This window comes from Astatotilapia calliptera, chromosome 19, assembly GCF_964374335.1.
Source record: "Astatotilapia calliptera chromosome 19, fAstCal68.1, whole genome shotgun sequence".
Lineage (NCBI taxonomy): Eukaryota > Metazoa > Chordata > Actinopteri > Cichliformes > Cichlidae > Astatotilapia > Astatotilapia calliptera.
In genome coordinates, this window is record NC_137440.1 from 24,949,677 (window position 1) to 24,976,591 (window position 26,915).

General features: G+C 44.2%; 1 protein-coding gene across 8 annotated transcripts in view; it reads right to left on the reverse strand.

Annotated features, from left to right (window-relative positions):
- The window catches only part of meis2a (Meis homeobox 2a), a 79,691-nt gene that overhangs the window by 29,912 nt on the left and 22,864 nt on the right, over nucleotides 1–26,915 (reverse strand). For 4 of the 8 annotated variants that reach the window (XM_080294054.1, XM_080294056.1, XM_026152674.2 and 1 more), the window contains exon 9: nucleotides 15,944–16,086. In XM_080294054.1, coding sequence (XP_080150180.1) covers nucleotides 15,944–16,086 — 143 coding nt within the window. Of the gene's footprint in view, nucleotides 1–15,943; nucleotides 16,090–26,915 lie in introns of all 8 variants that reach the window. The other 4 variants (XM_026152675.2, XM_026152677.2, XM_026152673.2 and 1 more) reach the window with 1 other exon arrangement.

Consider the following 26,915-nt stretch of genomic DNA (forward strand, 5'->3'; position numbering starts at 1 on the left):
TGTTTACCCTCAGTGCAATGACAACACAAAGAATATACTCGGGATCAATGGGGTGATTTAGCTTAACCTCTTTTTGATTTTCATGGTAACTTTAATTAATTTTTTAAAAAAAGCATTTGCTACACAGATACAGAACTTTTTCATGTGTTGGAGCCACTGGTGGACTTTATTGTGACTCTTCTGTATCTAAATTTACGGAAATATTACATCTCAATATTTCCTTTCATATACGCCTTCCACACACTGATTGGAATCATATTTGTTTTTAATCAAAGTGACTGGAGGATGATAATAATATTCACTGTCAGAAATAAACGCAATCAAATATAGGAATGACATTTTAATATGGATTTGGCATTGAGCTGGGGTAAGATTGGCACATTTTAAATATCAAGTTGGCGCTGTTAATAATGTTACAATTGGCTTCTTTGACAAATGACAATGAGATTGAATGCATATCAGCATTACTGAGAGATCAAACAGATATGACAAATAAATCCAGTTGGAGTTTTTGAATCCTCGCGAGTGTTTACTATGCACACAGCCTACCTAATGGTTGGCTTTTTAGTCGCAGGTTTCTGACAGGTTTTGTGATTTATATTGAAGAATACAGTTAATTACGTCCATCTGTAGACATCAAATGGACGGGCACATGACAATTAAAAAGAGAAGTGCGTTCTATTTCTGAGAAATCAACTTTTCAAATTTGTCTGAATAAATGCAAAAAAAATTATTTGTGGTTGAATTTGGTAATAGTGAGTAGAAATTTGCAAGAAATTTGCAATTGGTAAATAATCCAGCTTTACTGTTTAAAAGATCAGTTTATTTATGTAACTGATTCTAAATAACTGTGATGTTTTTAATGGACTCTGAAGTAAGAATAGCAAACTTGGGTATACATATGTGGGACTTTTGAAAGTTAAAAAAATGCTGTTGTCCTTCCCTACGTTCAAGCTCATCTCCAACTTTCTCTACTCTGTTCTCTCTTTCTCCCTGTTTTTGTGTGATTTGAGGGAAATGGAGGTGGGAGGCAGTTGAGGGTTATTTGGGTGTTTGCTTTATTTCACTGGGAACTACACTGCTTCCTGACAACAGTCTGAAAACAGGCAAGAATGCCACATGACTCAATGACTCAACCCTGCTGGTTTCCCTTTCTCTCTCGCTCTTGCTCTCACTCGACTACACACACAGGGATACTGCCAGCTTATAAACAGAACTCACATGACGCCAAACAACAAACCGCACGCACTGCATGCCAACCTCTGATAACAGCAAATAAAAGTACATCCATATCTACACCTCATACGATCTGCATTCAGAACATACCACTACACTTGTCTTGCTCTCGCTGCAAACTCCAAAGCTTCCACAGTAAGTATAAGGGCTCTCAGTGGACTGCCCTCTGACAGTAAAACAGTGATGATTGCAAATACAAGGTGGACTGGTGAGGCCTGCGGCATCTATTATAGAGCAAAAGGGCCCCCAGTCTGTCTGTCTGACTCTCTGACTGGCTGGCTGGTTGGCAGTGTATCAGTACTACTACTGCTGTTGCTGCCACGGCCCCCCACAACAATCGCTGGCTGGGCTCCTGAAGCCAGCTCCTGGACCTCTGCCAGCAGCCTGTTTGCTCTACACCATTAATTTATGTTCACTGGAGACAGTGCAAGGTTGTAGAGAAGCTCTACGGCATAACTGCCCCGTTTGCCTGCCAAGCTCCAGCAAGAGTAAGAGCGGAATGAATGGAAGAGAGGGTGAGGAAATAACCCTGGAGGATGTGAAAGATATAGGCATCTGATTGTACCAAGCTCCATGAGGCTAAATAGCAATCACTCCCACACAATCCCAATGCACCTCCAGACTTAGCGATCGACCAACAAAAAGACTGCGATGTTTTAGGGTAACACCTCCAAATTCTATCATGCATAATGAAATGAAAGATATCATTTTATCCAATAGAGGAGATAAAAATGTTTTTAAAAAATAAATAAAAAAAACCCCTGCTCATTATGTACACAGAAATCAAAATGAAACTCCCAGATGAGTTTCTGTTGAGCTCAACCACAAATCTATTAGTCGTTGCCAACAGTTATATCTACAAACTGCATGTGTGCTGTGTTGCAGACCCCGGTCCACTTGTGGCCGGGAGACATAACACAGAAATGCGCCTGTCTAATCGTCAGATTGAGATCATGGCTTATTTTTTCACCGCATGGCTGCCCCTGTGCTTTCAAGAGGAGGAATGCGATCCTTCCATCCTTGCAGTGTGGGCCCTGGTTTTCTATCTCTCTCTTGTTTCCTTCAATCTCTCCTTCTCCCACTGTACTCTATAGGTCCCAACAGCAATACTTCTCTTGCTATACTCACTAACCCCTTTGCCCTCATCTCGTACCCTCTTTAGTTCACCTCATCGCTTCTCCTTTCCTCTCATCTCGTCTCGTCCCCCTTTTTCAAAGTTTCCGCTCAAGCTTTAAGCCAGGTCCTAGAGGGCAGGAATTTGGCCTGGTTTTTCAGTCCAGGCTGCTGGCTTTGTTGTGGTAACTGCCTGCTCAGGGGCACCCAGCTCTGTTCTGCTCTCCTTTCTAGCTTGCATGATGTCAACACACAGCCACGCTCACTACTTGCTCTCAAGAAATCTTTAAAACATGTTCTTGCAATGACTACAGCCGAGCCAAAGGATCATCCTACAGAGGGATTTGTTCCTATTAAAACTTTATTGGTATACATTTTCCAACCTTTGGTGGAATTTTTAAAAAATAATTCTTAGTAATGACTCTCCTGTTCCATTTTGTGCTATGATGTTGCTTGTTAAATTGTGAAATGACTGGTGTTTTGCCTTTGCACGGTACTTTTCAAACCTATGAAGAGATCATTAGAGGTTTGCTGGGTTGGTCATAGCAGTCGATCCAGTCACTTTGCCTGCATGAGACAGCTCAATATTCGCACCACGCGTTATTGTTGCCAGTCACAAAGTCATGGCAACGTGAATCTCTGAATAAACATCGGCACTGGTTTAGTAACACGCAGTAGTGTGCACATGCTACAAAGGAAGCAGTCGTTTTCTGGGGCTGAAACATGACATTTTTTTTAGAAGCTATGAGCAACTGATTTAAAAAGTAATTTGTAATCAATTAAAAATACATTGTATCAAAGTACATTTGAGACGAATGTATACTACAGGAATACAGAGTGTTGGAAACCATCCCATAGAAATGTCAGGAAAACAGGGGCTGGTGTCAAGACAGTAAAGCACTTACAACTAAGAGCTTGTTGGAAAAAGTACTTAATATTAACATACAGAGTCGCTCTACGTTTACCCTCTTACTCTATTATGTTCCTTATACTTTGTTTAACTTCCTAAGTCAAAGTAAAGTGGGGCTGATCTTCAATTGAAATAGAAACAGATTCATTTGGTAAGATGGACAGATTGAGCTACAGAAAAAAAAGGGGGGGGGGGGGTGTTCGCTCTTCAAATAGAAGCTTCTGAGAGTTTCCACTTGACGGATCTCCCTTTCACTGTGAATTAACTTAATGAGAATAAGTATTCAAATACACATCCAGCACCTCCTTTAGCTCTATCCCTCTCTCTTTCTACTCTCTCCCTCTGTTTCTTTAAGACTCCACATTCTCAAGAGAAAGGCCAGTGCGTTCTAATAGTAAGCCTCAGGACACAACAACGAGAGCACAACCACTTACAGAGGACAAACAAGAAACCCCCAGGGCCCACTGTGGAATGTCAAGCCAATTTGGAAGATATCATAGGACATTTGTAATGTCAATTTTTGTTTTCAGGTCAAGAATCAAAGGCAAACACGGTTGGTAACATTTGTCCATTACATTGCAGTCAGAAACAACCCCTCCCCTACCAAAAAACAGCTGCGGGGGACACTTCCTGTTTGCTAATGATGCTAAATGTGTTCAAGTCAACCATGTCAAATTTTCTCCCCCTCCAAATGGACAGCTGGGGTGGAAAGAAACATTTTATCTCTTTTCCTTCTCTGCCTCCCTTTTTCTCTACCCTCTGCCAGTAAAAGAAGGTCCATGGCAGGAAGACACTTCAGATCACATCTCTGTCAGTGAGCCGGACGAACATAGCCGCTAGTAAGCATAGGTGCATTCATCTGAGATCACAAGTACTTCCAGGGAACAAAGTCAGCCAAGCCCTGATCAGTCACCACCCTGCCCCTACCTGTTGTGTCTGTTCTCTTTTACTGACTACAATTTTTGCCTTTCAGAAATGCAAGTCTTCTGAGCTCCCCTTTCATCTAGGAGTGTATGAGTCAAGGAGATATCTCCTGTCATTGCTCAACACCCAGGGGCGGCTGGCTGCATGGGGCTGTGTGGACTGACAAATGCCCTCAGGATCTTTCACTTTCTTAATGTTTCTCAAAGGAGGGTCGGCATGTGACAGGAGTTAAAATGCCTTTATGAAGTGCTGCCAAGAGGAGAAGAGAAGAGAAGAGAAGAGAAGAGAAGAGAAGAGAAGAGAAGAGAAGAGAAGAGAAGAGAAGAGAAGAGAAGAGAAGAGAAGAGAAGAGAAGAGAAGAGGCTTGTGTTGCTTTTAGTCTGGTCAATAGCAGCCAATCTTTAGGTGCATTCTTCCATCCCATTTTCTCCCTGCTTGTAGTGCTCTTAGGCTCAATCCTGCCCGCAGGCCGAGGTGACCTTTGCCCTGGCTGGCCTGCCTAGCTACAGCCCTCTCGTTTGTTAGCCGCTTTATCCACTGACAAAGCAGGCAGGAAGTTGGCAGCCACCCAGCAGCCCCATGGGAGGATGACCATCAGCTAGCTCAGCTTACTGCTTATTACAGGATGCTGGGGAGCATGTGTGTCTGTGTGTGTGTTGGCATATGTGTTTGTCCTTATGCTTATGTCTTATGCATTTATTGCATGTTTGCATGCATGCATGTTTAGAAATGTGCATATGCAGACATGTTTAACTGAAGGTTTTTGTGCAGGAAATTCTTCCATAGAATAGGTCATGTCTCCAGGTTAACCAGATCAGCTATACATGTTTGCAACAATCAGGCAACCTTCCAGTCGCTGGACTCAGGGGACCCCAGCACACTTTCTCTCTCCCTCTCTCCACTCTTTCTTTCCTCACCCTCCTCCTCTCTGCAGCCTGCTCATCAGAGCGCTCAGAACAGCTCACTAAAACATTATATCATAAGACACTCTAGTTTCACTCTCGCCACTCCATAAAAGTCAGGTAATTCATACTTCATTTATATACCTTCCCATTAATAAAGCTGATGAACTTTTACTCCTTAAATCTAATGGGCCATTTTAGCACGACTGCCAGCGCTTGCCGTTTTCTCTTTCCTTTTCCGTCTGCCTCTTCTCTCCCTTCTATTCTATTAGTACTTTGAAGAAGGATAATCCGCAGGCACTCAGGCACTGCACACGTACAGTGGTATGTGGCTGAGGATGCAAAGAGAAGGCTTAGGAAATTTTGAGACTTTTCACTGACCTCTGTCACAGACAAGCAGTGACACATACCATCCATGCGGTTGTTTTGTTTTTTTCTTTTCACTGTTTTCCCCTACCTCTCTCTATCTGGGCACAACAGAAGGTCACTGACCTGCAGGCCTGATGCAAGGCATCATGGCTCCTCAGCTCTGAGGCTGTTGACAAGCGACTGTGTTCTTTTCAACAACTCGTTGAACCCCCCTCCCAACCCCACCTCCCTTCTCAGGAATGTAACACAACCGCTCACTGAGGTAACCCAAGCCCCTCCCCTCTCCCATCCTTCATTTGCGGAAAGAGAGAGAGAGAGACAGAGACAGAGAGTGAGACCGAGACCAACTGGGGGTGTTAGACAGCTGTCCCCCATCTCCCCATCTAACTCTTGCTCACTCTCTATTTCTCTTCCTCTCTTTAGATTTGCTTCTAGCCCACTGCCTGTGGAATAATTAATGATGCAATTGAGCTGAGGAGAGGACTCTGACCAGCAGGGGCCATTCCTGAATGCCCGGGTAGCCGTTTTATGGAGGACCGGAAAATAGAAACAGAGAAAGACATGAAGAGACAGATAGGCAGAGGAAGAGAAGGATATAAAACAGTCCAACAGCGAGAGGAAGAGATTGTTAATAGTCTGTTCCTCAACGGTCTTCTTCCCTGTTTTCGTCCCCTCTAGTCTAATCCTACATCCCCATCCCCCTCTTCTCTCTTCCATCCTCATGGCGGGATTGGGGGGCCTGACCTGTCTGGTGATTGATGGTAATGTCTCAGGAAGTCATTTTCCCCGACAGCACCCCGCCGCCTTTCAACAGGCCTGGTGCAGAGGTGAGCCCATCACATAGACGCTGTTAACTCTTTCCTCACTCACTGGCCCAATCTTTCATACTGATCTACTTCACACCCTCATCTCTGCACCACCTTCTACCAACCCCAACCCAAAGACTTCAAGTTCTAAGACCATGGCAAGGATGAGAATGGGATCAGTGAAAACAAGTCATCTTGACATAAAAGCCACACAGGCCATCTTGAAGTGGATCTGCCAGGCAGCCCCTAATTCAGGTTGCTGGGGATAGATCCCCACGATTCCATTACTGTCAGTGCTTACCACCTCCATTATGGCAATTAGGACATGGCTCTAACACTAGGAATGCTTTGCTATCTTCTGGAATTGCAAACATCTGCCATGTCTCCGCTCCATGTGTCGGAGTGGAGTTGTCGTTTCTTAAACACACATCTTTTTACAGTCACACTCTCCCCTCTTTTTTCCCTCTTGTTTCTTCAACACTGCTCTCCACATTTATTTTCTTAATTCGACTCAAACTGTGCCTTAAAGAGATCCTTCTCTGTTTGAGTCCAAATAACCTAAAATGATCCGTGAAGAGACTTGCGGTTCCTGATTTCAATAGGCTTCATTAGTTTTTAATATCTAGCCAAGAAAAGGAGGGGAAAATGGCATGGAGATAATCAATGGAAAGGGGCTGGTACCCTATTAATCTCCCCCAAAGGATTGTGGGTTAATACACGCTCTTGCATAGGCAAACATGGCTGTGTGGTGAACACATCTGTCTGCCTGGATGGGTTACTTAATGAAACAGCCAGCGTTTGGCTGCTGAGATGGATGTCATTCCCTCAGTGAAAAATGAGTTCTCTCTCCTACTATGCTGAGGCAGAGCCACACATGATAGGACTCCATTCAATTCACTAGAGACCTAACTGTGCCCCTGTGTGAGAGCAGCTTGTCGGGCTGGACAGGCAACGCATGGGCACTCGAGCAAGTCTTCATGGAGATCATATCAGGGAATCCTAATGTGAACAAGACTCAGAGTGATCTGGGAATGAGAGAAGTCACGGAAAGACTAGATGAATGGTATTACAGTAGGAAGATAAAGAAGAACAAGAAAGAGGGGAGATGAAGGTTGAACCACCTGGGCTAGATAAGCAGGCTCAATGTGTGTGTGTATTCTAGATTGTAAGTATGCCTGTGTGCATGCATCTGCCAGTATACGAGTGCATGTCTGTTTGTGCATGTATCAGTGCGCATTCTGACAGTGTTGGAGGTGACCCCTGGTCAGGGAGTCCTGTAACAGGAGCTCACCTCCGGTTCTGCGAGCTCTCCTCTCAGTGTGCTAAACAGCCACCTGAAGACAGGATTAGCTATTGTGACCCAGCCCCAGAGGTAACTGAGATACACCTCCGGGGACAGACATGAAACGCACACTGTCACGTGTTGCAGAGACGCAGCCAGGTGGGTAGAGACTGACACAGACGAAAACAGCCGTTTAAAAAAAAAGCTGTAAAAGGGAGACAAGATAGGACAGGTGGTGGGAGGGATTGTAGATGCAAACAGGACGCTTATAAGAGGATGATTGCAAGCAGGATACAGTGTAACGTAAAGCAAGTTAGGGTGAAGGTGTCAGTGGTGTTTGCTGTTGTGTAAAGACAACAAAGCTTCAGAGCATAAGAGGATTGGGCAGCCTAACTTACTGCCTTCGGGTAGCTGAGATTTGTGCCTCTGTGGAAATTGATGCCTGTCAGCCTATCTATGACTCAACTCTGACAATATGCATGCATGTGTGTTTCTGTGTGCATGTAAAAGTGTGCATGCTGTGCTATGACAAATGAGCGGTGCCTAATTTGTGACTGATTATGCAGGCTGCGGGTGCCCTAAACCTCTTTGAACTTGTAATTGCCCCTGGTTTCAGTAATGAACATTAAGGAGGATTCAGAAATGTGTGGCTAATTACACATTTGCCCCCTCCACACACGCACACACACTTGCACTCTTTTACATTTCTTCATCCTATTGCTGGAGAAGAAAGAGGAAAAGGAGGAGTTGGAGAAGGAGCATGAGAGCCAAGGAGGAGGTGCTGGTTTGGGAGGCATATACTCCTGTTGTTACCCTCTTTATCTAAATAATTGTACAAGCGGGTTTATTGGCTTTAGAGAGGTGCTTTGTGTGTCAGTTGGTGCAGCCCTGGGGATGTAGGGGACTGGCTTTCCCCAAGATCAATATTAAGAGAGATTCACATCTGGAGCCAAGGCCTGTTCTGCTTAGATTTGGATTTATATATTTGGGGGGTTTTTTTCCTATGTGATTTTTCATTGGTTCTCTTCTTCCTCTATCCATCTGCTTTTTCTTATCAGTGTGTGATAAAGCCTACTTTTGATAGAGAGACTGTTATCTATCACACATGCTCATTTGCTCAGCCTTACATGATCTTGGAGGGACTTGGCTACAGAGAAATCCAGAGTTCTGGAGTGAACTACATCTGCTCTGTGTGGAGAGCAGACACAACACATGGCTCGGTATAAGCGCTGAGCAGAAATGCTTGAGCAATGAAGCATTCTGGGTAAATGGTTGCAGTGCAGGGAAGGTCTACTGTGGCTAGTGGAGGGGGAAGAGTCGGGGAAAGGAGCAACAAATTGACCTGCTCAGCCTGGGTCTTTGATGTGGACTGAGCTCTCTCTTAAAAAAAAAAAAACAGTCCATATGTTCAGAGAGGGAATAGAGATAGGATATCAATGGGGGAAAATGAAAAGGTGAGGAAGTGGGGGGAAGAGGTGAGAACAAGAGGCATGGCTCCCAGTTATAAGGACCCCACTGTGCAGGAATCCCACTGCCTACCCCTGGACTAAGAGCCGGGCAAAACAAAAGCATGCATTTGAGAAGAGTTGGACGGGAGGGGAGAAAAATCACACAAAATGGCAGGAGTGGGATTTGGTGCAGCTAGGCTCCCATGACAAACCAAACAGTGAAACTCATAGTCTGTTTTTGATTTATACTCCGTGCCTCCATCCATCTCTCTTTCCTTGCCTCCCTCCCATTTTTTAGCCCGGCTTGCCATTTCCATGCCTGTGCTGCTCCTTTTCCCTTTTGCATTTTCTCCTCTTGGTGTGAGATGAATATCAAAGCAATAGTGGGGCAGCTTGGAGGCCTGCAGCAGAATCTCATTGGCCTCCATGGTCCCCAGCAAGCAGCCGCCACTGCTCTAACAGCTCTTGCCACAACCCTGCAATCAACCGCGGGGGCAATGAGACCAGCCTCCCGGGTGGATATTCTGGAAGGGTAAGGGGTAATTTAAGGGAACTAGTTTTAAGACGTCAAACCAAAATCCTCTTATATATTTTGTTTTGAATAAGATAACCCGAAAAGTGTCAAAGGGAGGAAAATCCTACACAATCAGCTCCGACCATCTTAATAACCTTGTTTTTTAACCAGGGGCATGTTCACTATCGCAGACGCTGGGCTCCCTCACTGCATATGATGTCATTCTGTCCCATGTCCCGCTGAGCTGGCTCAGCCAGGTCCTAGCTTGGATCAGTGTTATTACTACATAAGAAATGGACAGCAGTGCTGAAGGCAGGGAAACGTTACTGAACTGGGGTCAATTCTCAGTGGAGCACACAGACGTAAAGAAGCATCCTCCTTTCTCTGCACGTGTGTTCTTGGAAGTCTCTCAACTGTTGTGAGCTGTAAGTTTATAAATCTGAGCAGCCTTGACAGGCTGAGTTCTGTTTGTAGTCTGCTGTGGTCAGGGCATGTGCAGTCACCTCCACAGGGGCCAGTCAAAGTCATGCTGTGCTGGAGCTCTTCGCCCGGGACACCTTATTTAAAACCATTATTTAAAGAAATGCATATAATATCACCTTTCGTGAAACGTGTTATTATTACTATTATTATTTTATTTTTGCTGGAGGATAATTTGTAGGTTGCTCTCTCTTTTTTCTTTTGCAAACACCGTGGAATTTCACGCAACTTAATCACCTCCATGCAGTGGGAATGTACCGTAAACAGTCCCTCAGCGAAAGCACTCATTTCTGCTACTTCATTAAACAACCTGCATTAAGATGCAAGCAGCAGGAGTGAAAATTAACTGGAAGGGATGGAAATGAGAGGAAAAACGGAGGAGGAGAAGTGGTGTGTTTGTGCAGGTATCCCAGCGTTAAAAGATACACAATATAATATGATGCTCATTTTGAGAATAAGCAAGCTATGGGATTAAGAGGGGGGAAAAAAACTACAAAAAAACATGCCAACAATTTTTTTCAGCGTATAGTGAACGCGAGGCTAATGTGCCACGCTTTATATGTCAGTAGATTCCAAGTGGGGTTAGTTGGCTTTGAAGTGGAACTGTGACAGATCTGGATTAGAGGGCAAAGTGTAAAGGTCTGATGTTGGAGCATGAAACGAATTAGGGTTTATTACATTCTAATACAGCACTAAATCTCTAGAAACACCTACCATTTATGCCAAAGCACTGTAAACAAAGCTTTTGTCAGTCATAAGAGCTGTGACACACTAGCATTTGAAAACAATGCCATAGTTGCTCTGCAATGAAAACAAAAACTTGATTTATTTTACTCATTTACTCATTCTGTTTTCTTCTTTGCAGATTAACATTCTTGAGTAAAATAAGCCTAATTTCTCTGTGAGGGTCTGCCACTGCTGCGTTAGGCCCTCTGTGGTGTACTGGCTGGGGAAGAACAGATGGCAGACTGAGGTGGCTTGTGTCTGTTTTCCAGGGTCGCTGAGCAGCCAGCATTAGAACACAGAGGCTAGACAATAGCTAGGCACCAAACCTCGAACCCCCCACCCCCACCCCCCCCAAAGGTCTCTTCCACACTCATTATCAATGACTTTCAATTACCCCTGTGCCAAACATCACCAAACTATCCTGTCATATTGTCACTAACATCTGTTTTGCAAACACACAGGGAGCAGTGGGTCTTGTCACAAAAGTAACCATGTGATGACTCTTTTTCCTGCGTTTTCCACTGATGATCACACATTCAGGCAGTGGCAGTGAACCAAATTGTCGCCCGGGTTGCTACGGGTGACTGGAGGACTGACTTTTGAGCTCCTGAGGCAAACAAGCACATGACAGATTAGTGTGTGGGCCTCCTCCAGGCGTCCACCTCTGTGACCCTTAGGAGTCCCCTCCTTACACCCCCTGCTCTTACCCCTAAAGCCAACCCCTGCCTCGCCTTTGTTCATCCAAACTATCAACAACCTAGAGAGATGGACAAGCAAACAGATTTTTATGTTTTGCAGTCAACAAAAAGAGGCTAAAGTTACTTTGAATAATATTTTCAACGTAAAACTTTTTTGTCTGATCTATTATCAAACACAATTATTATTTTTTTTATTGAACCGCTCAGTTAAATGAAATTATAGGTAAGTCGACTATTTGTTTATTGAAAAAAAAGTACTGTGCCATGTGTATGGGAAAGAAAAAGTAGGCACCAACAAATATGGCAGTTCGATGTAAAAGGAGGAAGGGCTATTTCAAACTGTTTGCAGATGTGTGTCTGCACCAGCTAAATGCTGCTTGTACTGGAACAACACACAAGGATTAGAAGGACTAGAGGAGCTTAAACAAAACTGGGGATACTACAGGGCTGACTGTTTAGTCTACTCAAACAACATGTCCTCTCTTTTTGAGGAATGGACTTGTACACTTGTTTATCGTATGGAACAAACATCCGTTGCCAGGTTTGGCCGTGCCTGCATCCATGTCTTGTGAATGACCCTAGCCGACTCTTTTATGTGCGTCTATAAAGGGTGGCAGAGAGAGCAGCTCCCATAGGAGGGCTCGACCTGACGATGACACCCTGTCGTCATGGAGACTAATGCTATGTTGGGCTTGGATCGGGAGTGTGCGCATGTGTGGGTGGGGCAGGGGGGATAGCTACTGTCACTAGTGTACCTAATGATGTTTTCAGCACAATGCTCTTAACTCTAAGACGCTCCTCGCTCTGGTGAACACCTGTGTTATCTGCACTGGTATCTTTACTGTTCTCGTAGGTACATTTCACTTTTCAGTCAAAACATAGCTCATTAGTCAATACTTGTACTGGTGTTACATTTAGGATGATAAAAGCCAATTATACTAATAGCTACATTTAAATACCATCTACCCATACATAAACATTTCAGAGCTGAACATTTAGTTCTACTTCACAGTCCAAGGACTCTCTAAATGACTAAAGGATATATCACTTCCCTTTCAAGGAGCCCAGGGGACCAATACACCTGGCTTAGCAGCTTAACAGCATTTCCCAAAACACCCAGGCCAAAGGGTGGCCCAGCACAGAACTTGAGACGCTTGATGCTCTAGTTGGCTACCTACTTGCTCGTCTGACTGACCGCTCTCCCTCTCTCCTACGATCCCTCACTCCCTTGTTTGAGTGCACACACTTAAGGAAAACTTTCAATTTGGCCCCGATTGCTCCTGAGGTTCCTTATTTATTTTCATAGGTGTTGGAGACTTTACACTAGTCAAAAAGACAAGGCCAGAGCCCAGAGAGGTATCTTTGCATCTGAGTGCTTCCTGTTTTCATTGCTAGGCCAACCCTTGTCTTTACAGGGGTTAGTAAGGGTTAGCGGGGGGTTAGCAGGGGTTGAGAAAGAAGGAAGACCAGGGGCGCCAAGGGGCTAATTGTAAAATTTAAAGTTTGCTTTTGCTGAGCACAAAAGGGCATTACCATTGCAAAGGTAGGAAAAAACTCCCATCACTGCAATTTTACAAATCTGACACGTTCTCTGAAATCTTTCTCTAGCTACTTATCTGACTCTCTCTTCCTATCCTGAATTCTGTGGTCCATGCTTCTGAAGTGCAGCAGAACATTTTACCCCTAACAGTGAAGTTTACCTTTCTGATAACATAATCTCCCTGTAGTATTGAAAAGCTTATACCAACAGTCTGGGATTTCCCTTCCCCTAATGTGGCTGGAAGACATCCAGAACCTCATGGTGAGGGAGGGGGGGTATTAGAGAAAAAGAGTGGGAGGGAAGATAGAAGAAGGGAGTGGAGAGACAGTCTGACCCTCTTCTGCCAGCTAACACCAGCTGATCTGTTCAACACTCTGCCAATTGCATATGGAGCATTTAAGGTTGCCAGCTCTGCAGTCAATACGCATATGGCCTCGACATAAAAGAGATCAGGGTTATCGCCGCCTTCTCTGATTGTGCAATTGTGAAGAACTGTCTCTGAGATCAATATGGTGCAAAAACTGTACTTTCCCCTTGCCTGGGAAATTGGCATACTGAGATTAGCGGTAAATATGACTTCAAGTGAGGTTACTTGCTATATATGACCGTCATGAAGGAAACAATCTTGTGAGTTCTCCCATGAGAGTGTGAGGTCAGAGTAAAGCAAGGGAGGGTGGGAGGGGAGAGGCAAAGGGCAATTTTGTTATACTGAATCTAAAAGCCAACAGTTGTTACTACTGGCCTGTGTTGTTTTTTTGTGTTTGAAGGGGGTCCTGTCCTTTTGAGCTTTTCAGAAGATGTGACAATGGCTGGATGTTGAGAACATATGTAGAGAGACCCCTGCGGCTCATGGAAGAGGAGCTCCATGCTGGCCCCTCAGTTTGAGAAAATACAAGCCCGCTCCTTTCACTCCTCACCCCTCAGTTAATGAATGCGTGAATGGCAGAATGCCGCTATAGGCCATTCAGGGGCCAAAGTCCCCAAGAATTCACCTTTGCACAAATGCATCCAGCTATGGCAAATACATTTGCTTAACAAATTAAAAGAAAGAAGAATGGTTAATGGGTGTGAGTGTGTGTGTTTGTGTGTGTGTATGTGTGTGTGAGCAAGAGAAAAAGAGCGAGAGAGTTTATGGGTGGGAGAAGTGGATGGTGAGAAGAGAAGGGGGATAATTCAATTAGCCGTCTTCCTCAGCAGAGAAATGAAGGCAGGTTAAAAGGGAGGGATTATTATTTGTACAAGACTGGCCAAGGCTTTGCACAAAAGAAACAAATAAAGATTGGATAACATCTACAAGCAGGGTTTGTGATAAAGGGGTGAGAGGGAAAGGGGAAAAAAGAGGGTCTGAATTAACCAGCGTTCTGAAAAAATGTGCCCCTCCTTTGCTCACCGCTATTTCAATTCAAATTTAAAACAATTCTAAAGATAATTGGCAGGGACTCTTCCAAAAGGTCTGTGCAGAAGCTGTATGGGGCTTTCATCAGGAAAAATGACCAATCTTGAGAGAATTTCTAGCCTTACCATAAAGCCTGTGTATATAATTTGTTATTTTGTTGTGTTTTAATGACACACAAAAAAACAGGTAATCTTAACAGTATTTGAACATTTTTCTTTCAACTAACAGTTAGTGGTACTCAAAAGTTTAATGTCTGATTGAAGCCTGGTCTGTAGCATTTGGTGAGAGGTCTCCAGTCAGAGAGCGATGGGAGCCGCGAACAGCTGTGAAGTCATTTTGATAATGATGAGAATAATAAGCGTGCAGACTGGCGTGGTGGAGCCGCTAAGGCCTGCGAGGCTCAGGGCTTTGCTGTTGCAGCTTCACTGCTCCTGAATAGATAAAAGTGATTAAAGCACTCCTGATTATCCCTGACCAATATGTAATGGATTTACAGCCCTTTCAATTAGGCTGTATTTGCTGGCTGCTTATTACTTGGGCTTTTGGTTAGGTAATCAGGGTACGGGGCTTTGAGCTGGGAGTGGGCACTGTGGTGGTGGTGGGGGCTACAGAGTGCACAAAGGGCACATGACCCTCTTAAATGTGCGGATGTTCTAAAAGACTCTAAACTAAGGCTCCTTTACTTTCACATTCTCTCTCTCATTTCTTTTTTTTATTTTCCCCATCCCCCTAAACTGTCCATCCATCCCTGGAACGGGGAACCGCAGCCTCAAGCAGCTTATGTGTCCCGGCGTCGCCACCTCCTTCTGAAATCTGACCTGTGTTGCAAAATCAATACAGCCTGATGTTCTGATAATGTCCTGACATTAGAAAGGGAGAGGGGACATGTGGACCACCCCGTTTCACTAAGAAACATACTCACGGGAAAATAACGGTTGTGATTTTACAGTTTACATTTAAATTACTGTGACATTTAGACATATGATCCAAGACTCTGATCAGTCATTGTCAGAGATTTCTGACAGAATTGTACGGTAAACACTTTCCTATGGAGCTATGGAGAAGAAATAAACTAACACATGTCAATTTTATCGAGAGATAAGTAGATTAAGGTTCCCTTATTCCACAGAAAGACTGATTATGTAAAGAGGCCTTCAATTCCACATCCTACTTCTTTACACAGCTACACAGTCACAGTCGTTCTCTTTTATTCCCCAGTTGTTTTTTTTATCATGCTGCTTGTTCAGGCCAGAGCTGCAGTGCATCTCGTACTAGAATAAATGTCTTGGATTGCTGGGTCTTTTCTTTCTTTCTTTCTTTCTTTCTTTTTTTTTTTTTTACAGAAAGTGTGCTGAGCAGAGTAAACAGCCCAAACTGATTAGATTGACCTGGTCACTGTGTCCCTTTGACATGTGGCTGACAAGTGAGCATCGCAGCAGCACCATCACTCTCTCCCCACTGCCTCAGTAGCTACTGTGTGACAGGTGCGTGTGAGTATGTGTCTTGAATGTGAGTGTCTCTAAATGTTTATTTGGTTTGTTGTGTTTTTTTTTTTTAAATAATATAGACATATCTCCAAATTATAATGGTTGTGCTTACCGTGAGATGCTGGAACAGCCACGCCCTCATGATGTTTGTGGCCACCTTAGGGAAAATGCCACGCTTTTTCTGCCTCTTCTTATCCTTGTCTGGATCATCGTCATCCCCTGTGCCAGGCGATGCAACGCTGTTGTCTAAGCCATCTCCTGGACAGAAACCAAACCCAGGGTTAAATAACATCCCCGACCACACCACAGGCTCAGAATACAATAGCAAAAAAAATGGAACAGAGGTATACAGTCAAAGCTGAGTTTAAGGCTCATGAAAGATGGATAAACGGACAAATACCACAGATAACTTTGAAAGAACTGGAAAGTGCTGCACTAAGGCCAAACGAATTTCCACAGCAAAGCCAGTGTTGTGTAGTGAATATATGGAGGTAGGGGGATTTAGATGGCCTTAGACGAAGGGCTGTACAGAGACTGAGAGGTTTACATGGAAGCCTCGCAGAGCTGCTCTATACCCCAGAGCACGGGAGGGGAATAGGGGTTAATGACTCTAATGTTATGGTTGGACGCTGAAACACTGGGTTCCTCATTCCATTTTTACAGTAGGAGGAGATGGAAAGAAAAAAAATGGACACAGAGCCTTCAAGTACAGAAGAGACATGGACTCATGTCATTAATTCAATTAAATTTGCATGCTTGACATAATGTAGAGCATTTTTTCCCATCTTTTGATGAGGGCCAAAGGGGACAGGATGGAGTTATGCAGATATGTACTGTAACACACAGAAATTCATGAATTTAGGACATCCAGTTAAAGTGCGTGGAAGTAAATGTTATTTGGGGTGGTTCATTGTTGCACTTCGATGCACATAATGGACTCTTCATCGGCTTCCCGAAACCCTGAACAACCCCACCCCCAAGCTTCCGCCACGAGATTAGCATGACCGGCCAGCGGCGGCTTTGCCTGCATTAATGTCCATCAGCGTTTGATTTCACAAGGGAAGCGTGCACATACCCGGGCACGATTTCTCCTTTAAATTGAAGTTTCCATCTTTGTCCCTTGCCTTTTCCTTGTTCGTCTTCCTCGGCATTAATTGTGCATTAGCAAAAATGATTTACTTTTAACAGTCATAGTTATTTTTTCTTGCCCCCGGGCACAAATGCCTTGAAAGCCTTCCTTGAGGGCATCTAAATTATGTATCTGAAAAACTCCTCCACTAAGGAAGAGAAGGACCCTGACATTCTCAAAATTCAGACTCATATGTCCTCCTGTTTTTGGAGAGGCATCAATCACAGCCACCTATACAAGCCTTAATCTCGCATAAATATTTGAACTAATAACATTAAAAAGGGGGAAAGAAAAAGGATCCGACTAGTGGCGTAATCTAATGCAAAATAAATGAAGAATACAAGGACAGCGGGGGCCCGCACTAACTACTTTTCCCAGTTTTTTTTCTCCCCCTTGTTTTTGCCTCTCTTTTTCTTCTCTGTCTTGCACAGTGTTTTCCTTCCAGATCATTAGTGGAGAGCCACACGAAAGAGGAAAACAGAGAAGTGCCGACTTTGCGCTCCCTGTGTGAAGTTAAAGAAGCAACAGTCCTTCTGAAGGACACATGGGAATGGGGACACAGGCTAGGGGTGTTGTAATTGTAGAATGGGCATTCATTAGTGGCAAATGCCATAAATCCCAGACTAAGTACGAATCCTTGTTCAGGAAAGCTTAAAACAATAAACTTTGGTCTGGCCATAGCCCTACCCTGACTGTGAGGGGCTTCCTGAGAAATGTGACCCAGACGGAAGCTAAGTCTAACTCCCTGAGTTTGCTTCCAAACTTCAATAAAAACACAACTAGTGAGCTGTGAATTTTAACCAACTCCCTTTTGTTTCACTGCTTTTGAGCTTCACTGAATAATGTTGATACACAGTTTGCTGTTTGTTTGTATGCCGCTAGGTTTTGTGTTGATTTTCGAGCTACTCTCCAAATCCCTCTCCTGCTGTGAGCAGTCAGGCTCATCCAATAGAACCACACAGTGGCCAAAAGGCTGGCAGATTAATTTTATTGACGTTTCCATTTTCACTGCAATGCGATAGCCTCCCCCCCGGCCAGGGCCAGAGCGACCCGTGCGTATTTACAGACTGACCTGTCACTTCATTACCCAGCATGCTCGCTGCCTCCTGCCCTAGCCCGCAAGGATGAAACCAGACTCCGGTGCTTTTCAGCTCCTCTCTCTCTTACATGTGCACGGATGCTGACATGTGTCCACAGATCAGGCATGTGGCATTCGAGCATTCATTCTGTGTACAGTTTAAATACAAACTGTGTACAGCTTTTGTATGACTTCAAATATGTGAAAATGTGCACACAGTAAATAAAGAATAAAGAAAAATCAAATGTGGACAGAACATGAAAAGAAAGAGCAAAGAAAGAAGAGAAACAAGAAGACGCAAGAAAAAAAAAGAGTAGAAATAGAATAAAGAAGATCCAACTTGCACAACCTCATTACATCTAAAGGAGGGCTGGTGCTTTGCATCCACCCCCACTCCTTTCTTATGAGCGAGAGAAGGAACGCTGCAGGGCAAATTGTCCCAAACGCTAATGGCTTCTGACTGTTCCCTGGCAACTCTGCCATTCTAACCTGTGTAGATGTGCACTCTGAAAAAAAAAATCAGGAAAGAAAAAAAAAGTGCAGAGCAGGGGGATGAGTGTCCCATCATCTGGCCATGTGACACAGATGGGGGTTGGCTATTAGGAGGCAGTCGAAAGGCCTAGGGGAGCTGAGGTGCTGGAGTGTAGCCCCAGGCACTTTTGGAAAAGCAGCGCCCTTGGAGACAGAAAAAAGACAGCCCCCCCCCCCCCCCCCCCCCTCTCTCTGTCTTCCCTCAACCTTTCCTCCTCCCTCCTTTTCCCTCGCTCACGCTATCAAGATCTTGACTTAAAGTGTCTGCAATGAAAGTTTCTGTGCAGATTTTCAGATGCACGCAAGTGGAGAAGGTGTAATCAGGCAAGATGGAAGACAATGACCGGACGCGATCAGGGCGAGAGAGTGAATGAGTGAGCGCACTAGCAAACAAACAAGCACAAGTCCAAAGCACATTACGCTCGCACACATTCCCTCTCTCATCACCAGTGGGTGGTTATTAAAAATGCATTCAGATATATCTCCTTGTGAGTAAATTGGTCTCAGGGCTGAGCTCATTAACGGGTCGGGATAGGACTGTAAACACACTGCAACTTGGCTTATCTAATGCTGGCACATTCAGGGTCACTTCAGGATTTCTTGCATCGAAAATTGTAAAGTACAAAGTGTCCTACAGTCTCTGCTTAGAATAGGGCAGACTTCAGTGGACTTTTAATGACTTTAGAGCAAAAGTTGTATTGTGTCTAGTAGGTATCCTGCCCCTTAGGGACCCACTAAGGTCGAGTCTGTCTTGTGTATATGACCATGAGTAACATATACTGCAGCTATCAGTATAACAAGAATGCCCTCCCTCTGCTGCTTTGCCGTTTTCATATGCGTGAATAAATAATGACTTGTCAATAGCTGGAAAACACATTCAAATCCAGCCATGTTTAGTTATCACATAACACTCCAGAGTGGTCCATATACCATTAATAATAATACCGTGGAGCCTCTAGACAAGCTTTAGATGTTGTGTGTGTGTATCATTGTAAAGGCTGTGCAGTGATTTTGCACTAGGAAGTCTAGGCGTTTATTTCAGGGTAATGAAGCAAGAGTGTAGAAGCAGTGGCTTATGGAAGCTGTGGTTAAAGTGACTAATTACAACAGACCCCCCACGCCCCCTGTCAGCCCAAACTAGTGAAGCGTGTTCACCCAAGCTCACCCAAAAAAAGGGGGGGAAGAGAAAAACTCATGAGGAGAGTTAGATGGAAAGAGGAGCAGATGGATACCAGAAGCTTGGAGTTTTGCTGCTTTAGGAGCTTTGCTGGTCTTAGCACACCATAGTGACCGGGCCCTACACCTCTCCCTCCAACACCCTCCTATTACCACCACCTCTATCCATGCAGGCTTGGCCGCAGAGAATGAAGTGAAAAGAAGAAGGGGGATTTAGAGCCTCCCTTTTCCCCCTTTTTCTCCTCAACTTTTCAGCCAACATAAGCGGCGTTTAGCACATTCAGTCCCCCAAATGGCAGCGAATGAGAGAAGCAGTGGGGGCTCCTCTTTTGTCCGTCTGGTTACCCCTTTTATTTACTCTGGATTTACGGAGGGGTCTTTGCTGGCTCTGGGACCACATGCTCTTGACGCACACACAATCTCTCACATAGGCACATACACAAACACATAGAAGCTCTATTCACACTAGTGGAATGGCTATTTCTCTGCTTCTCTGTGCCGACTAGGGATTACAGATCATCTTGCTATAACTGCAAGCTAGCAATATGGTTTACATTCATGTGAAACACAACGCAAATGCTAACAAGTAAAACACGACTGCCATACCGGTTAAACACACACACTCAAACTTCCAACTTTTAGATAAAAGTAAAGCATCTGTGAATTTGTGTCTTCATGTGACCACACACCACAGACGCCATATGGTTTACTGCACTCATTCAGATCCATACAGTAGATGAGGGCTCTAAACTGAACTGTTTTAGTGTGGCTGCACCACTGCAGCCAGTGTTTTACGCTGATTATTTCCTGATCTGTGCTTAAACAAGCAGCAGCCCTTGCACTGGACCATAAAACAACAGCTTAGTAAACAGCAAGCATGCTGACAAATTGGTAGCGCTCAGGCCGGAGTCATTAACAGCCTTAAAACCTGTCAGAGCAATTACAACAAACTCTCTCCTTCAGCAAGTCCCCCTGCCAAACTCAGATGTCACCATCCGCCTCCTCTTTACCACCCCCCGTTACTGCCAGGACACTGGCTAAAGGTGAATTAGAAAGCACTACCATTTTTCCCCTCTCTTCTTCTCCAACAGCCATGACACCCCAGAGAAATGAGGACAAACCTCCATCTCAAACACAGCTGTATCTGCATCCTGGGGGCTACAACTGAGTGGTTCCTTTTGCATGAGAAATAATGTGTAGTTGTCTCCCCTGAAAAACACATCATTAAGTGTTCCCTTAAATGAAGTGGAATAAGAGCTTCTAATTAGATGTTTTTTTTTTCTATGTGTGGGGAAGCGAGGCAGTCAGGCAGTAAGAAAGGCATGGAGAGAAGGAAGGAGGGAGGTGGGGGCGGGAGGAGGGATGTCAGGGAGCGGTTGCTCAACAACTCCTGTACCTCTTCCCCTCCCTCCCATCTCTGCCCCCTTCTCCAAGCCCCCTAACACTGCCATCAGGCAGATATCTCTCTGTCATCCCTGGAATGCTGGAGATAACTATCGCCTCTCCACCGATAGAAGGCCTCTCTCCTCTCACAGGCAGAGAGTTGACCCTACTCTGCACATCCCTACCATAGAGGGTGAAGGCTGAAAAGGGGGGGGGGGGGGGGGGGGTAGGTTGGGAGGTAAAACTTGTTTTTAAAAGCCAGTTAGACTATTTTACCTTTTAACCCAAAATATGGGCTGTAGCAAAGCCATTCCAAAGCCTTTTCAGCCTTACTTCTATAGCCAAGGAATCATAGTTTGTCCAGAAGCAAGAGGTAGGAGGTGGGCCAAGCTGCCTGATTACAGCTTTTTTTTTGTCTATATTCGCTGCTTCCAACAGTTTTTTATCATTTCATAAAATTCCAATCTGTTGAGAATGTACAATACAACCTGATACCTGCAACAACAATTAACTTTTTCCCTCATAAACCGGGACTGAGAATCATACAAACAAATTAGGCCTCCCTCCTAAACTCTTCAAGTTCTCTGCATATTTATGTCTATATGAACACACAGCAAACATGCTGCCTTTACATAGATGTGAGTTATATATAAAAGAACGCATGTCAGCTGCGACGAGGCTCTGCCATCCAAATGGGGCTTTGAGGAGGAAAAAAGATCCGAAGAAAAGAGATGGAATAAAGATGTATAAAAGAAAGGAGGCAGGCTGTTGCAGATGTCAAGACCCAATTTGCATGAATGGCAAAGGGCTAAATTGCAGGGGATGGGGGGATCTACCCTCCACCCCCTTACCCTGCTTTTTTTGGGGGGGGGGGACTAAAAGGGAGTTGTGATGCCCATGACTGCCCCTCACTCAGCAGACAGGGATCAGTGGCTAATGAAGGGCTTTGGGCCTCCACCAGATATTTCACACTCTCTGCTTCTCTGACAACTCCACCCTGCTCCCCCCTGCACTCTAACACTGCAGAAGAAACTGCTGCTGCTCTTCCCTTACATTCTGACTTGAATGGGGCTAATTGGTCTCACAGGTAATCTCGGTTCATCACTCGTTTCTTCATAAACAAATTTACAAACCTGCCACTGCATGAGTCCAATTCTCGCTTATGTCTAACCAGACTGCTTCTGTCTTATCTTCTTCTCTTATTATGATACACTGAAGCTATTGTTAGTCTTGGGATTGTATATATTGACAGTGCTCAATAATTTATCATTTATACAATAGGATGCACCCAGAGAAGCATACCTGCATCTCAAGATTTGATGCAGCATTAAATATTAAAGAAGAAGTGTTTACCAAAAGTAATTAGGGTACAGTGAATAGAAACAAACATGAACAGTAGTAAAATGAGGTGCCCTCACACATATGCTTCCTAAAAAAATTACTAACTTGCTCTATTTTGGAATTAAAAAAATTTAAAAGCAGGGGAAAAAATGAGAAAGAGCAAAATGAAAAAAGGAGGTGGAGACAGTGCCGATACTTCATATGGCTCTATCTGCTAGTAAAGAGTAAATGAGTAAATGCTAGTAAATAGATTTCTAATCCCCTCTAGGAACTATTGTATATCAAAGTCTTCTACATAAACCGCAAAGAGCAGCTGTATGCTGGTTGCCAATTTAACTGAGTGTTTTTCTTTCTTCCTTTCTTTTTGTTTTTCATTCAGAGCAGCTTACATCGTTTCAGGCAATGCATGATAACAGCATAAGCAGTGATTCTCTACCCTCAATTACAACTTAAAACCAAACAAACTTGCTGTTTTTAAGCTGAAGAGGAGGTCAAGTCCTTGCCACACCTGATGGACAGTGGCATCAAAGAGTTCAACAAAGATTGGGGGGGGGGGGCTTGTCTATATAGAGCTGGGGGTGGGGATGGAGGGTGGAGGGGTTGGTAGAGTAAATGAATTAAAAGGTTTATAAATCAACAAGTCAACCATCAGATTGCAGCCTCTGCTCAGCAGCCCTCTCATCAGCCAAATGCCAAGTTTTTTTTTCTTTCCTCCTCGCTCTCTTTTTTTTCCACACAAATGTCCTGGAGGCAGGGAACAAAGCGAGCAGAACTGATTACTGCACTGTTGCTCCGCTCCGACAGTCTAAACTCTGTTTGGCTTCCTAATGAGCTCACTAAAAACCCAATTCATCACCCATAACCCCTTCTCAACCTGCCTTGAAATCTCCCATTATGGGGAGTCAAGGACAGTCCGTTTACAGGCTTTGGACCAGGGTCAAGGGCTGCGATGGGTGGATGTCAGTGGCAGCGACGGCAGAGCTGCCAAGATTATTTTGAAACAGGGGATACTTCCTGCATGGCTCCTCTTTCCATACACCATTCATTTCATTCTAATTCACCTTCTCCTTTGATTTTTATTCTAATGTTATACACCAAAAATATATTTTTTAAAATATACAACAAGAATGTGGTATGCTGTTTTTCAAGTCTTACACCAACTTCTCCCATCTCTTATTCCCCCCTCCCCATTTCACAATACCAGTGGTGTCTCAGTCTTAGTAGAGGAATGTCCGGCTTGATGGCTGCAACAGCGGGAATGTCCCGTTCTAGTCGGCTTTCGCACCAGAGATTTCAAATTTAATACCCTTTCGTCCCATCCCTGCAAAGACAGGAATTTGGTGGGAAGGGAATGTAGTGGGGTAGGGGTGGGGGTTTAAAAGAGTGCAATACAGTCAGTGTATTAAGGGCAGGGAGAAAGGAGTGAGATGAATATTGTAGGTAAATGACAAAGAGCTGAGAAGGTAAGGAACGGGGTAATAAGGAAGCGTTTTGGTTGGAAGGAGGGGTCAGAAAGAGAAAGGTGGAGGAGGAGGAGAGCAGCACAGGGCTGGGGTAAACTCCCACAGTTCCTCATTACATGGAGCTGAAATGATCCTCCTGACACCTGAGCTGTAACCAAGAGATTACAGAATTGATGAATCCTTGGTTTAAAATGCAGCTGTTTTATTCTGCTTTAGTAATTAATTCTTTTTCCGATAGTATATTGATTAAGCGTAGCCCCTGATAAAGTTCAAACCGAGAGAGATCCCTCCAGGGTTTTGGGTTGGCCTGCTCTAGAGAGCCAATGAAAACTTCCTCCCTTCACCTGCATCTCTCTTTCTGTCAGAGCAGTTTACCCTCATAAATTAGTCAGATCTTTGTGGAGTGAAGATCTCGCTAAGTTGATACTTGCTTTGTCTGCCTCTTGCTGATACTTCACTCTTGTTATTATCCAATCACACCAACACAAATGCAGATGCCCTTACAGACAAGTATATATTACACAGCTCACCAAAACGTTAATTTGAGAGTTATCTTGTGCCGTACTGAGAGACAACACCTGTCTATTGATTACTTAGGTTCATTTGCCCTCCTTCCTTGGCTCTCACTCTCACCGAGCGAGGCACTCGTGGCATACTGAATGTAAGTATTTTTTTGTTTTGTTTTTCACTTTTTCGTTTTTTCACAAAACTACTCTTTCATTTTTTTTTTTTCATCGCTGCATTTTCCATACAGCTGTGAGTGAGAGTGTGATCAACAGAGGGTAGAACGGATCTCTCCGGGGAGTCAACTAGCAGAGAAATCAGATACAGCTTTACAAGAGACTCAGCCGCTCATGTCTTGTCAAGACCCCTCACCTAACGGCTTCTTTACAAGTCAATAACCAGGGCCTAGTGTCCTCCACTGGGCCTTGGCACACATTCACCTCATCCTATAGGAAGCAAAGGTGGGGAGGGGGAGGGGGTAGTTTCAGAGCCTTTTTTTATTCTTTATTTTTTGCAAATTTTATATGAATAATGCTAGATTTTCAATTTGAAACTCATACAGACAGATGCTGTGGTGGAACATAAAATATAGACCCCCTCCCCCCAGACAACGGCGTAATAAATAGTGACAAATAATTGGTGATCTCACGAAAAAAGAACAGACAGAATCCTTTTTTTTAATATTAAGAACTAATGAATGACTGAATGAATTATGTAGGGAGGAGGGAAAGATAATTAGAAAATGGAAGTAGTGCTTAATACATTTACAGACTATTTCCTTTTGTTAATGGGACCGCAGCACGCGCAGAGAGGGTTTTGACGAGGCTAGTACTGACTGTCCGCCCTGCTCCTTAAGGTAAATCCAGCAGGTCATTTCATTAAGGCCCAATTCCATGGTGCTAATTTTGATTTTAGGGGCTTGACAGCTGTTGGAAGTGGAAATTGCGATGGTACGATGGTTGAGAGAGGAGCCTATTACGGCAGTGAAAAATACAAATTGCAAAGCCACTTCAAATTGGTGCCAATCTGCAACGCTGACCCACCAAAAGTCGCACTTCATCACAGTCTACGTGATGTTAGCTGCGTGTAAAGACAGAATAAGAGCCAATTACTGTTTTTTTTAAGAACCCCCCCCCCCCCCCGAGAAAACAAACAAACAAACAAACAAAAAAAACCCAACCTACATATACTTTTCAACAGTAATGTTTTCCTTTGTTCAGTAATAGTAATAAGAAAGGCATCAACATATGTATTTATTGAATGTGTGTCCCACAATTTTGACATATAGGAACTGTCACAAACTATAGCTGCAGGAATTACTGAAATTAACTACTATCACAATTATTGCTGATTCAGCAGTTTCATAAAGGTAGGGTTGTACTACAGTGTTTACGCGCTTTCTATTTTCCTTGAAGCTCAGTGCATACTTTTTGTTTACCTATCAATTCTCCCTCACATAGCATGGTCAACAGATGGACGTGACACATGCTTTGAGCTCCTAATTGCCTTGCCTCACAAGTTAATATGCAGCATCAGAGCTCCAGAAGGAAGGAAAAAAGCTCTTCGTCTGATGCTATTAATTAGCAGTGTTCTATAGCTCTCAGCTTTTTGAAGCTCTCCATCTCCTTTTGTTTTGCACTCTTTTTTTCTTTTCTTCTTCTTTTTTTTGTGGGGCCTCGCTATTGACTTTTCAATTTTCCCCTCACATCCACCCACTGCAATAGCAGTAGCGCCAGTGCTTCTAGTGTGGTAGCCAACCCAACAATACCCCCAAGCCTACTCTCCGAGACGCTGGCTGGGGAGCCCTGAGAGCCGGGCCAGGCCTACAGCTCCCACCAGCCCACCACTCACTCCCCATGAGACCAAAATCAAAGAGAGAGGCCCTTAAAATATAACCATGGGTATAATGAGGGTGCTCCAAAGAACAATAAGCATATACACCAAAGGAAAAATGAGAGTAGGAGTACAAAAGAAAGATGGAGAAAACTATAGGAATGTTGGCTCGCAAGCGTTCTTGAGAAGTGAACAGCATTGAGAGGATGAGGGGGGGAAAACACAACGCGATAGTGTGCTGTTGGAGAGAGGGCAAAGGGCCACAGCCAGTGGTGATGGTAGCCGGGGCCACGCATCTATCCAACCATGTATCTGAACCCGAAACAACAAGGGGGTTTGCCGCATGCCTCTGGAGCCGAAGGGAGCCAAAGGGAGCACGACTAATTTCTGCACAACAATAGGGCTGGATGAGCGCCCACACAATGGCAGGTGCTTTGAATAGCAGCAGGGCCCTTGCAGCGGGGATCTTCTCCTCTCTCACTCCGAGGGCTTGGGCTCTGGCTTGTGTAACCTTTCATTTTCAACCAGGCTTCCTTTTGACTCATAAAGGATGAAAATGATCTCATGGGGGGCCAAAGGAGTAAGAGACAGCCAGGCCTGTGAGGCACTATTCAGACCAAGTCCATCTGTGTTTTCTCTAACATCT